A 12,997-nucleotide genomic window follows, 5' to 3' on the forward strand; every position below is an offset into this window, starting at 1 on the left:
AAAGGAAGCGCCCCACCGGGCCGGGCGGCCGCTACCCACCGCGGGAGCAGGCAGGCTGGCTGCGTGACTGTCCGGTAGCCGCTGCGGCCGACCCACGGGACGCCGCCGGTGCGGGCGGAGCTCGGGCGCCGGAAGCTGGCAGAGGCCCCGGAAGAGGCCGGGCCGGGCCTGGCTTCAGCGGCGGGCGGGTACTGTCTGCCGCCATGAGCTGCCTACGGGAGGAGGATGACCCGTACCTGGTGGAGGAGCCCAGCGACGAGGAGCGAGCGCTCAGCAGGTGTGGGCCTGCTCCTGCTTCCCTTCGTTCCCCGCTGTCGCCTGGAGTCTCCTGGCCGGGGTGTGGGGAGCGGACGCGGGCCCGGCGGGGTGGCAGGCCCGGGCCTTGCGATGCGCGGTGGGGCCGCCCGTGAGTCGCGGCAGGATCGTTCCCCGCAACGATCCTGCGGTGGTTGGCTTCCCTGAACCCTTTACACCTGTAACCGTGCAACCGCAGGTGTGTAAACAGCTCCCTGCTCGGACGCGGGGCCGCGCTGACCGGAGCCTCAGAGGCAGCCTGGCAGGCCGCAGCCTGAAGCTGTTCTGCATCAAAACCAGTAATAGAATGTTTTAATATATTTCCTATAAACACATTAGTGCTTCCCAGTGCAGGCACACAGTTCAGGCGTTCGTTCTCGGTGTGACTCAGTGTTGTAAGCTGTTTGTAATAATTTGGTGTGTAACCCTTACATATCTGTAGCTCAGAGGATGAGGTGGATGTGCTGTTACACGGCACTCCTGACCAGAAGCGGAAGCTGATACGGGAGTGCCTGACTGGGGAGAGCGAGTCCTCCAGTGATGATGAGTTCCAAAAGGAGATGGAAGCAGAACTGAACACCACCATGAGGACTATGGAAGGCAAATGGCAATCACCAGAAATGGGTAAATCACGCTTAACATCCACTTGCACGTGAAATTGTAAGTTAAGTGGTGTCCGCTTAAGGTGAATGCATTAAGGTGTGAAGTTATGTATTATTCTTGTGGCTGAAGGGTGGGGTTGAGGGGGTGGTGACAGCTAAGTGCTGTATGAAGCCTACAGAAATGCCTTAAAATGGCTGACTGTGTCTGCAGAAGATACTCACCAGGTGCCATTTCAGTGAATTGAATGTTTCATAGAATGGTTTGGGATGAAAGGGACTTTAAAGATCATCTAGTTCCAACGTCATGCCTTGGGCAAGGACACCTTCCACTAGACCAGGTTGCTCAAAGCACCATCCAGCCTGTCCTTGCACACTACCAGGGAAAGGGCAGCCAGAAATTCTCTGATAATGCAATATAATTGATAATCCAGTAACGCAATTTATTTTACACTTGCCTTTTCTAGCCAAAATAATATTAAGTCATCATAAAATGCCTGAAGAAGTTTACACACGTACTTTAGAAAGATCACTGTTATCTAGAACTTAAAATTATGAAGAGTGTTTGCACAGCATTCCGATTCTGATTCATCCCCTTTTGACTTTGGACTTGGAGTCTTCATTAGGGACTGTAGTGATAGGACAAGGGGTAATGGGTTAAAACTTAAACAGGGGAAGCTTAGATTGGATATAAGGAGGAAATTCTTTACTGTTAGGGTGGTGAGGCACTGGAATAGGTTGTCCAGGGAGGTTGTGAATGCTTCATCCCTGGCAGTGTTCAAGGCCAGGCTGGACGAGGCCTTGGGTAATATGGTTTAGAGCGAGGTGTCCCTGCCCATGGCAGGGGGGTTGGAACTTGATGATCTTAAGGTCCTTTCCAACCCTAACTATTCTATGATTCTATGACTTTAAGTACTTAAGCAAGGCACCCAGGCCAGGATCCTAGCAACACTAAGCCCTTCTCTTTTAATTAATGGAAAAAGCTCTGTGGAAAAAATGTGCCACACCTGTATTTCTTCCTCACGACTGAAGATCTGTGGAGTGTCTGGGATTGCATTGGTTATACAGGGCAAAGGCAGGCATATTTTATGTGGTGTCCTCAATGTCTGAGGGAGTGTACCTCAGGAGAAGCTTGCCTTTGAGCTCTACCTGAGGTTCATCTTAGAGTGAGCAGCTTTGCCCTGAGAGAGCACCTGTAAATGAAATTACATAAACAGTGTGGATGATCAGGATGTGGGAATAAACTGGGAGAGCTATTACTTAACATAACCAAGTAAAGCACAGCACTCCTATATAGAGTAACTTAAAAATGAAGGTTGGTTCTGGGTTGTATACTTGCTGTCCTTTTGTTGGGTTGTTCTTACTACTTCTCTATTTCACACGTAGGTACATCCTCCAGTGCTGGGCAGGCTGGACCTGCTGCCACTTCAAAATACTATGATGACGTTTACTTCGATTCTGATTCAGAGGATGAAGACAAAATGGGTAAATGACTGAGGAGAGGAGAGAGGAGGACATCTTTGCAGTAGCACTCTCAGATCATGTACAGTCCTCTTGAGGCATTAAGGGGCTGTTCACGAAGGTGGCCTTTTGGGGAGAATTACTAGCCTGTATCATCTCAGTGTAGTTCCTGCAACTTTATGATGTATGTATGTATCCCAGTGTATGTAAGGTGTGTTAATCCTTTGGCGTGAGGAGAATGAGCTAGACCCTTAGATTTATTGCGAATATGAAAAAAGAAAAATTAAAAATTGGTGTTTTGATTACTTAAGTAGAGAATCATCAAATGTCTATTGGATGTGACATGCGCTTGCACGAATCTTTCCAGTTGCACAGGACATACGGAAAACCAGAAGACATCAGCAACGTCGGATTCTTTCCAATGATGAACTGCTGTACGACCCAGAGGAAGACAGTAGAGACCAAGAGTGGGTAAACTCACAGAGGAGGGGGTAAGAGACCAGAATAAATACTTGAATTGTGGGATGCTTAATATAAGCTGAATAATGAAAATGGTGAATATGGAGAAAAAGCTCATGCTGTCAAGTCCATTTCGTGAAAATACTTTAACTTAGAATTTATAGCAGGTGAAACTTAAAAGCCTGTAAAATTTTTGTATGTATGCAGTGGAAGTCGAGTGTTCAAAATTACACTAAGTCAAAAGTTGCATTTTTTTTTAAACTCGTGACTTCCTAGTTCTGCGAGCCAGGTTTGTCAACAGGTCTCATCTAAACAACTGTGCAGTGGATGAAAAGGTTGTGAAGTACTTTGCTGAATTATAGAATCATAGAATAGTTAGGGTTGGAAAGGACCTTAAGATCATCAAGTTCCAACTCCCCTGCCATGGGCAGGGACACCTTGCTCTAAACCATATTACCCAAGGCCTCGTCCAGCCTGGCCTTGAACACTGCCAGGGATGAAGCATTCACAGCCTCCCTGGGCAACCATTCCAGTGCCTCACCACCCTAACAGGAAAGAATTTCCTCCTTATATCCAATCTAAACTTCCCCTGTTTAAGTTTTAACCCATTACCCCTTGTCCTATCACTACAGTCCCTAATGAAGAGTCCCTCCCCAGCATCCCTATAGGCCCCCTTCAGATACTGGAAGGCTGCTATGAGGTCTCCACGCAGCCTTCTCTTCTGCAGGCTGAACAGCCCCAACTTTCTCAGCCGATCTTCATATGGGAGGTGCTCCAGTCCCCTGATCATTCTCGTGGCCCTCCTCTGGACTTGTTCCAACAGGTCCATGTCCTTTTTATGTTGAGGACACCAGAACTGCACACAATACTCCAAGTGAGGTCTCACGAGAGCAGAATAAAGGGGCAGGATCACCTCCTTCAACCTGCTGGTCACTGTTCCTGCTAATTTTTGTGTTTTTAGTTTCGGAAAACTTCTGATTTTTAGCAAGCCACAAAATGTTCAGATAAAATAGGAAAAGCACAAAGCTGCTTTACTGAGGGGTTTTGAAGGGTGAAGTAGAAAATGATTGTTGCAGGAAAAGTAAAATTCTCCACGTAAATCTTATGAAAAGGATAATATTAGTATATGTTCCCTGCACTTGAGATACCCACCTTGTCAGAGGAAAGGGTCATTAGACACAAATTCTTGTGCTGGATATATTTGTCTCACCAAATGAAATCCTTCCTACAAAGTAAATGAAAACGTATTGGTATAGTTTTTCTCTGGTTTATATATTCATGTGCTTTGAGTTACTGACAAAGGTGTCCAGAAGGAGACAAGTATTAAGTGACGTATTCTAACATAAAGAAGGCTTGACAGTTGAATTGATGTGCCTGACAGCAAGAGCATGGGGTGTCATTTGTTGTCTTTACTTCCTCCTTGCCTGAATTGCTAGGTACCATAATCAAAGAAGGGTGCCGCAGCAGCAGCAGAAACCTGCAGCTGTTCCAAATAGTGATGCTGTTTTGAATTGCCCTGCTTGCATGACAACCTTATGCCTGGACTGCCAGAGGTAATTAATTAATAACAAAGGGTCTTTTTGTAATGTCTTTTTTTTTTTTGGCGGGTAGTATTTTTAGGGTACTTAATTCGATAAGTTGATTTTAGCATTTCCGTATTGCAAGGTGGCACTAATAAAGAGACGGCATATACACATGAATCACATTTAGGGATGAATGCTGTTTTGTAAGGATGAATCATGACTTTTAGTATGTTGCCTTGCTATTTGGATGTGTGAAATTATTCCAGGTTATTTTTGTGTAAAAGTGCCTTGTTTAGGGGAGAACTAAGCAAAATCAAGATATTGTATTCTAGCCTGGTTTGAGTCTCAGCAGTTGTGGTTTCGAGTATAGTTATATTTAAAAATGCTTGGTAAGCATTTAGGTGAGATCCTCTGTGTTTTGCAGCTCTCCAGTATCTGGCTGCACTGCAAAACTAGTTAGTGCTGTGAACCTGTGCTAAGGGGGGCACTCCTGCACTGGGAGAAAATGGGAAACAAATGTGCAATGAGGAGTAAATGCCTCTCATTTACTGAGTATTTTTGGTGATTGAGGATGAAATTCACAGAAGCCTAAAATCATCAGAGTACTGGGTGCTGTTTCTCTCTCTCCCCTTTCTCCCCTTTGCTGGCTTTAGGTACTGCTTGACCCTGTTCTACAGTTAAGTATTTCAGTTTGCTAAGCTGGCAGCAAACCATATGGTTTTGGTGTCAGACTGGCCTTTTGTGGGTTTAATAAACTGAAATAACCCGGCCTTATACAAGCAGTAAAGCCAGCCAAAGTCGAGACAGGATTTCTGCAGCCACCTGTTACATGGGCTTAGGCTGCTGTAAAACTGCAGCATGAGGGATGTGGTGTTGAATTGAATTGAACTGCAGCCCTGAATTTTGCTACATACTCCACAGTTGTTACACTGATGACAGCTGAAACTGTATTTTATATTTCATTATAGGCATGCTATTTTAAGTGTGGTGTGTCAGTGCTTGGTATTTATAAATAAGGAATCTCAGGCTTGCAAGACATTTTAGGATATTGGTGCCAGTAGTTGAGTCATTTGCACTCACACCTTCAAGATCTTTTGCCTACTGTCAGCTACACATAGCAATGCATAATTCTGTGGTACTCTGAATTGTATCAACCATTGTACTCCGGGGTGTTTATTTCAGCAATAACCACTGTGTTTTTTTAAATGCTTTAAAAACAGGACAGATGGCTACAATTCCATTTTTTTAACGATTTTTGTAGTTGTGACTTTTGTTTATAAAACTTCATGTTTATTTGGTGTTCAGCTCTTTGATGTGGTAGTTGCTGTATTTAATCCCATTTCCAGTGATGATAACAGATTTCTTGGAAGCAGAGTTTTACCAATGGTATGACTTGTATTTTCTCCCCTTCTCCATAGACATGAATCTTACAAAACACAATACAGAGCCATGTTTGTGATGAACTGCGTTGTTAATAAAGAGGAAATTCTGAAATACAGGAAGAAGTCAAAGAAAAGAAATAAGAAAATGAAGCACAGCAAAGAAACTACCTCTCTACAGTCAAATCAAGAAGAGGAGGAAGTGTATCATCCAGTACTGTGTACTGAATGCTCAACTGAAGTGGCAGTACTGGATAAAGATGAAGTTTTTCACTTCTTCAATGTTCTAGCCAGCCACTGCTAATGTGCAAAAGCAGTGGGGAAAAAACCCTGCACTGCTGTAAGACTGTGTTAGAAATGCAGGCATGTTAGCCTTTTTAAGTACGATCTTCTAAGTGTACATTTTCATTGGAGAACTTCTAAACTTTGTGCAGAGTTAATGAAGGGAATACAGTTCACAGCGTGCATTTGAAGGCAGTATTCTTCCACTCTGTCAGGCTGTTGCATCATTGGGGATTTAAAATTTTGTAAATATATAATGTAAGTTTTGTATGTTATGATCATTCCCTGTATATATACACTGTTCATTAACTCGGTATATGTTATAACTGCTGCTTAGAATAAATACTGTAAAGTAACTTTCTCTCTATATTCATTTCTGTGGTACATGGAGAACAACTTTCAGGGGATTTGGCTTCTTTACATTGGTATTCCTGGTAGATCTGTGCACAGGTAGGTTTGATAAGGAATTGTCATATTTGGATTTTTGGCCTATTAAGATCTCAAAAATGGAAACTTTCATTTATACAGAGTGGAAGATAGCTTATGTTGAGTTTGCTAGCATGGGTAATTTAAATCAAGTATTAATGCTTAGTAATGCAGTTAAGAGCGTTAAACGAATATATGTATATGAATACTTGACCTTTCTTTCTTGTGTCCTTTTTCCTTACAGTGACACATTCTAAGAAGAAATTTATGGTCAGATCTGTGATCATAGAGCTAGTTCATATGCTTTTTCTGTTTCTTTAGTACATTTACATCTTTAGGGAAGCATAAAGAGCTTTTGCTACTTGATATTTACGTATCATGCTTAGTCTTTGATGCCAGTGCAATGTTAACAGTGGACCCTTCCCTCTTTTCCTCTGGGCATGCTCCCAAGAGGTAAACTCTTGGGGTTTTTTATTAGTAATGTTTCCTCTTTATAGGCTGATACTGTTTTAACACTTTGAGCAGGTCTCTGTCTGAAAACAATCTCATCTTTATGCTTTTAATAGTACTAGGAAGAATTTGTTACATGTGCTTTGAGGAGTAGTCAGAAATATTTAAACTTGGGAGGTAGCCTGAAGAACATACTTCCTCTGTGCCTGGGATGATGAAATCATGTGACTCTGGTTACCTTTTGTCTCAAGTGTTCAGCAGCTGCCTCAACAGTTCTCCGTCAAATGTAGGTTAAGTTTCTGCTGCAGGGCATGCTGGCCTCTGTGTAGCTGTCTTCCCATTCCAGGTGAAGTGTGAAGGCTCTGTTGTAGCTCCAGGTTAAGGGTCTTCGCACTTGAGCTACTGGAAACGGGAGCATGTGGGAATGTATGTAGTTCAAGGGCTCAAATGTTGATGTGGGTGGTAGCAGGAAGAACTGTACGTGATGGCAGTCCCTAAGCAGGGGCAGAATGGAGCTGGCAGAGGGGAAACTATACAGAGGAATACTGTCTTCTCAAGGGGCTAACTAGCAAACTTGTCTTGTATGTGCCATACTGAAAAGGCATAAGGGGCCTGGTGAGATTTTGAAGCTGGCATGGTTCTAGATACTGCCTTTCCTCTCATCCCTTTCTTGCTGTTTCTTGCTTTTCATTTGAATTGCAGAGCTTCTAGTTAGGAAGCCCAGGAGAGGCAGGACTGGGACCCATTTGCCCCACCGGTGTGGATAATGTTCTTGCAGCTTTGAATGGGAGTAATGCTTTAGTTGTGCTGAACACCCCACCTGTCCTTGAACTTTGTACTTGTTTATATAGAAAGGAGGCTTTCATGATTACTGTATTTTCAAGCAGCAACAGTAATACAAGACTTCTCCAGCAGCACTTGCAACAAGCAGCTAGCAGTCTTGGGTAGGGACTGTGGCTCCTGTAGCCAGTTGCTGCAGGGTATTAACTGTGTGAATGCTCTCCTTTCTTCTTCTGCTGAAGTAAGTCTGAATAGGTGAAGTGTGTCTAAACGTCTTCTGGTTGAATTAAATCTCTTTTCGGATTCTGCCACACAAAATACTTTTTCAGTTATCTGCTAGTACCGTGGTTGTATTTTGCAGCTGTGTAAGTAATATCTGTGTGCATCCTCCTGTGACTCTTATTTCCTTGTTACTCATTGTACTAATGGCACAGCTGAAGATAGGGGTGGGGGGGCTGCAAGAACAGAATCACGCAGCACAGTGACATAATCATGCAGCACAGTGATGTAATCACAAACATTTACTATCTGGGGCGAGTATCGATACCAGTTTCTAATCTGCGGTGTGCACGCCTGGCACATGAGGGCCTTCATGGGGGCCAGCCCTGCTTGCCTCCTGCTGTTCTTAGTCATGGAGCCTGAAGGTTGTGTACACCGCTTTCCAGCAGGCTTCCATCTCCTGCCTTCCAAACTAGAGTGTGACAATATGCTGCCAACAGGCTTTCTAATCATGCAGTCCCAGGCCAGGCTCTGGGACTTTCTCCATATGAGGCTGATCAACAGCCAGGGCAGGGCATCCCACACCCTCTGCTTTCTGGCCCAGGTGCCCTAGGGAAGAGCCAAGTTAGCAACAGTTACATTTAACAGTTGATCTATGGCATCCTTATTCTTCCTGCTCATAAGGGATTAACCTGGTCAGAGTTGGCTGAATGTTAAGGTCTCATTTATCTCAGCCATGTTTTTGGGTGGGTTTTGCACAATGAAGACTGCCGCTGAGCAGTTTCACCATGCTTTCCTTGTGCCCCACAGAGCACAGTCTCCGGGCTTTCGGTACTCCCAGAACATCAGTTTAGATTACACAGGATGAGGACAACCGGCTGCAGCACCGTCTCCTAGGCCTGACTCAGAGAGGCGGACCGCTCGGGCTTCACGGCTGCCATGTGATTTAACGAGGCCGGGTCTCACGGCTCCCCGCAGGGCGGACAAGTCCGCTGCCACAACCTCCGCGCCTCCATTTCAGGGGGCTGCCCGGGCGCGGGGCGTGGCGTGGCGGCGAAAGGGCGGGTCTCGGGCTGCCACCGCCCCGTCTCCGGTCGGCCTGGGCCCGGCGCACGGCCGCTGGCGGGCGGGGAGAGGGCGAGGCGCGCCATGGCGCTGGGCTCGGCGTGGAAGCAGATGTCGTGGCTGTACTACCAGTACCTGCTGATCACCGCGCTGTACATGCTGGAGCCTTGGGAGCGCACCGTCTTCAGTATCCTTTCGCCGGCATGCCGTCCCCTTCCCTTGAGGCTACCGGCTGGTGTGGTGGCCCCGGCGGCTGCAGTGCCGGGGAAGCGGCAGGGCCGTGGCCCTGCTGAGGGCGGCTGGCCGCTGGCGGGGCTCTCCGGGGCTGGGGCCCGCGGGCCGGCGGGAGGGGAGCGGGGCCCGGCCGGGGAGCGGGGCCGTGCCGTGCCGTGCCGTGCCTGGGGCAGCTGGCCTGGGGCGCCAGTAGGGGAGCGGCAGCCTCCGCCCGGCACCGGCGCTTGTTCCCTCCTGGCAGGCAGGGCTCCTCACGGTCACAAGCTGACGTTGGGGAGTAACCATCATGCTGGTGTTCCTCATCCTGTCGCCGAGCATAGGTTTATATCTCGAAGTTACTTCTTGAATTTTCCTTCTCTGGGGTTATAGTAGCACTTTCTCGTGTCTTTTGCACTGAAATCTCAAGCTTTCCGTTAAGCACTGGTGTCTTTTATTAATTCTTTTGTATTTTTGCTTATTGGAAGGTAAACATGCGCGCTGCAAAACCTTGTAAGCTAATGTTTAAGCTTATGGCGCTTTGTCACATGGCTTGTGTTAGGTGTGTGTTTAATTCTCCAACTGGTAAGTTTGCTTGGCTCTTTTGGAGTGGAAGAACTTGATAGATGCTTACATGAAGGCATGTGTTTAAAGACTGCTTACAGGTTGGCTTCTTTACCCACCCCTTTCAGACAGGCAGTATATTCTCCCAGCTGTTGTTAAGGCCTCACAAGTATTTTTTGTCTTAAATGTGGTTGTTTTGATCTTGACTTAAAATGATGTCTGATATGGATGACCCCGAGCCATCTCCAATTAATGTTGAAAGGCAAAGAGAGTAATTAACCAGAACATCAACGAAGATAAGGGTATAAGTAGTAGTGAGAAGCTGTTTTTGCTGAGATACTGGACAATTTTGTAAAGGAACTTGCATTTATTATATAAAAGTGGTTGCTCAAGTTATAGCTGTGTGATTTAGGTTTTTCTTTTACTGTGTAAAGTCAGTAGAAGTGGAGATAACTTCCTCTCTTTTCTGGTATTTATAGCCTGTGCATAGTTGTTTGGGTGGGGGATCTTACCTTCAGGCAAGTGTTCCTTACTATCTTCCTCTCTTTATGCTGTGTCTGTCACCGAGGAAGCTTCATCTTTGCTTTCCCTGCAGTTACATTAGTAATGAGTTTGGTTTTTTTGTTGTTTTCTCTTTGTGTTAGCCATGGAGCATTTTAATTTGTGCAAAGTATTTAGGTAAACTAAAGTGTGTGTGCATGTTTACTGTTATAAAATGCTTGTGTTGCAGTGAAGTAATTGCCACTTAGCTTACAAATGTGAGTGGCACAAGTATCACTTGCCATCCCGGGTCAGCAAAGCAGTTTTGCATCCTCACACTGGATGCTTTCGCTGTTGGAGGGCCAGGTCTATGTGAGTGCAGCACGGACACAGTGGCCTTGGGAACTAATGGTGTGTGGCTCTGTTGCTGTGTGCCTCATTGCTGCTCATGCTCCAGAATCAGGAGTGAGCGCTGATACGGAAACAAGGATTTATGAGTTGACCTTCATTTTGGCATCTCTTATTGTATAATCTTCTGGGAGTAAAAACACACCAAGCAGTTAGTATGCTCTAATAAGCACAACTAATACCTCTGCTCTGCCACAGGGAAGTTGGTCACAGAGCATTTTACGTGTGTGCTGTGGTGACTTGATTTCTTGAAAATGTGGAGCTCCTCTGGTTTCACCTAGGGAAATCGAGTACTGCTGTCCAGTGTTATCATGCTTGTTAATCTCTAGTGCTTTTTATAGTGTTCCTGTCTTAAGTTTACTGAATGCACGTAGTTGGATGAAACTAACAGTTTATTGTTAATTTTGGGTACTTTGAATTTATGTAGCCTTAAACTTTGAATGGCATTATCTTTCAGTAATCTGATGCCGTAATTTCTGTAGATAAAGCTGCAGGAACACTAAAGCTGGGCAAAGGTCCAATTGTACATACACATAAGCTGTCGTCTGACTTCTCTATGTGTGTTTTACAGGAGGTCCCTGTTAGGAGTTCAACTAATAAAGTAGTCCTCTTAAAATTGTTTAGCTTCATGTGAAGCTTGTTTTGCAGTGCGATCTTCTAATGAGTGTCTGTTTACTTAAGCACATGACTTGAAGCCATGCTGATGCTGAGGCTTTGTGAGTGAAATAGTTAGGTGCATGTCACAATGTTACTCATACTTTTCACTTCTCCTGGGGTTTCTTTTTCCTAAATGCTTCCAAACAGCACATAAATTGAGGTGCTTGCCCACGAGAAAGGGTCTGAGTACAACATGTAGGTGGAGAAATGAACCAAATAATGTAGTGACTTAGAGCCTAGAGGACACTGGCAGCTAGGAGTGGATGTGAGGTTTCCTGACTTCATTGTGCTAACGGTACAACTTTCACAGCAGATGTGCTCTGTGCATCATGAATTAAATTTATTAGGTCATTCTGTTCCAAGAAGCTGAGGTTGTTCTCTAATGCTGTGTGCTTAAAAATGAGTAGGACATGCACAAATAAAACCTCTTACTCAGTACAGCTACTCCTATTATTGTGTTTTTTGTTTGGTTTGTTGGGCTATTTTTTTGCAATGGTTAACTTTTTTTCTGCTTGGCTGCATGGCACTGTCTTTTGCAAGACTTGCTTAGCACCTAGGAAGATACATGTAAGAAGCTGTGTATTGTCAGTGCCCGTTTTCTCTTCTTCCGTCACGCTTCCCGTATTTTGGCCTGTCCTCTTGTGTCCCTGACAAGGCAGTGGATAACTTGCAAGGCATCATTCTGTAATACAGCTCATTGCTGAAACCAGTGTTCTATTTTTTTCATGTTCAGGTGGTTCTTCCAGTCTTCAATTGCTAAATACAGTTGACCCCATCTGATTTAAACGTGTAGTCTTGTAAGATAGTTACCAGGAAAGTTTTAATGCTGTGTGATGTCTAATGCACTTTCTATTTCAAATTCTCTTTTCCTCAACTGTAATTCAGATTCCATGCTCGTTTCCATCGTTGGAATGGCACTGTACACGGGCTACGTGTTCATGCCTCAGCACATCATGGCAATATTGCACTACTTCGAAATTGTGCAGTGATGAAGACCATATTTTCAAGAAGTAATCAGGCTTTGAAATCAGGTCTGCAAACAAGAAGAATGAACATCTGACTTTTAACAAGACTTCTATGGATGTCAGAAAGGCACAGTTATGACTCTGAAGACTAGCAAACAAGATATGTAGAGCAGGGACATGAGATGTCCCCTATGTTGTGTTCATTCCTTTTAGTTTTACAGGATAGGCCCTTGTATAGTAGTTTTGTCTACTTTAACATTGTGATTGTACTTTGATATCAGTATTTTCTTAACTTTGTGACAGTTTCAATATTGCACTGTGAAAGCTTTTCTTAATTGTAATTTTGAGTAAATCTTAATTGCCTTCTATTTTTAATCAGAAACTCATCTTATTAAATGGGGCTTAAAGCTTTTGCTATTGTATGGTATGTATTTGCCTGGATATTTCTATTAATGCGTTTTGTAATAAAATACATTTAGATTCTTATTAGAGACATGAATATATTCGTCTGACGCTATTTACAGAAGTTAGTTTGTACAACCGAACTCAGGTGTACTGTTTGCAGTCCAGACTTTGTTCAAAAGTATATGTGTTGAGTATCACTTACATTTGGAATTAGCAATTGCTTCAAGTTTCTGTATGCTGCCTGTTGGAGGAGGGAGGGGAGATGAGGCATTGAGGCAGGACGAAGACTGTATTCGTTATGTTTGGAGTAGTGCTGTGGTCTGGGGCTTTATCTTGTGGCGGGGAAAGTACTTTTCTTTGCTGACATAGAC

At 44.5% G+C, this 12,997-nt stretch overlaps 2 protein-coding genes across 2 annotated transcripts; both read left to right on the forward strand.

Annotated features, from left to right (window-relative positions):
• The first annotated feature begins 158 nt into the window (after positions 1-158).
• Positions 159-6,353, forward strand: EAPP (E2F associated phosphoprotein). The gene is made up of 6 exons (XM_061367579.1): positions 159-277; positions 737-918; positions 2,280-2,378; positions 2,722-2,845; positions 4,250-4,366; positions 5,755-6,353. The coding sequence occupies exons 1-6, from the start codon at positions 204-206 to the stop codon at positions 6,017-6,019; spliced, it is 861 nt and encodes a 286-aa protein (XP_061223563.1). The 5' UTR covers positions 159-203; the 3' UTR covers positions 6,020-6,353.
• Positions 6,354-8,941: 2,588 nt separating this feature from the next.
• Positions 8,942-12,643, forward strand: SPTSSA (serine palmitoyltransferase small subunit A). Its single transcript, XM_061367600.1, has 2 exons — positions 8,942-9,124; positions 12,142-12,643. Exons 1-2 carry the CDS (start codon positions 9,022-9,024, stop codon positions 12,243-12,245), a joined length of 207 nt encoding a protein of 68 aa, XP_061223584.1. The 5' UTR covers positions 8,942-9,021; the 3' UTR covers positions 12,246-12,643.
• The last annotated feature ends 354 nt before the right edge of the window (positions 12,644-12,997 follow it).

Source organism: Neopsephotus bourkii, unplaced genomic scaffold, assembly GCF_033783945.1.
Source record: "Neopsephotus bourkii isolate Nb327-2 ecotype Australia unplaced genomic scaffold, CSIRO-AGI_Nbou_v1 NB_1388, whole genome shotgun sequence".
Lineage (NCBI taxonomy): Eukaryota > Metazoa > Chordata > Aves > Psittaciformes > Psittacidae > Neopsephotus > Neopsephotus bourkii.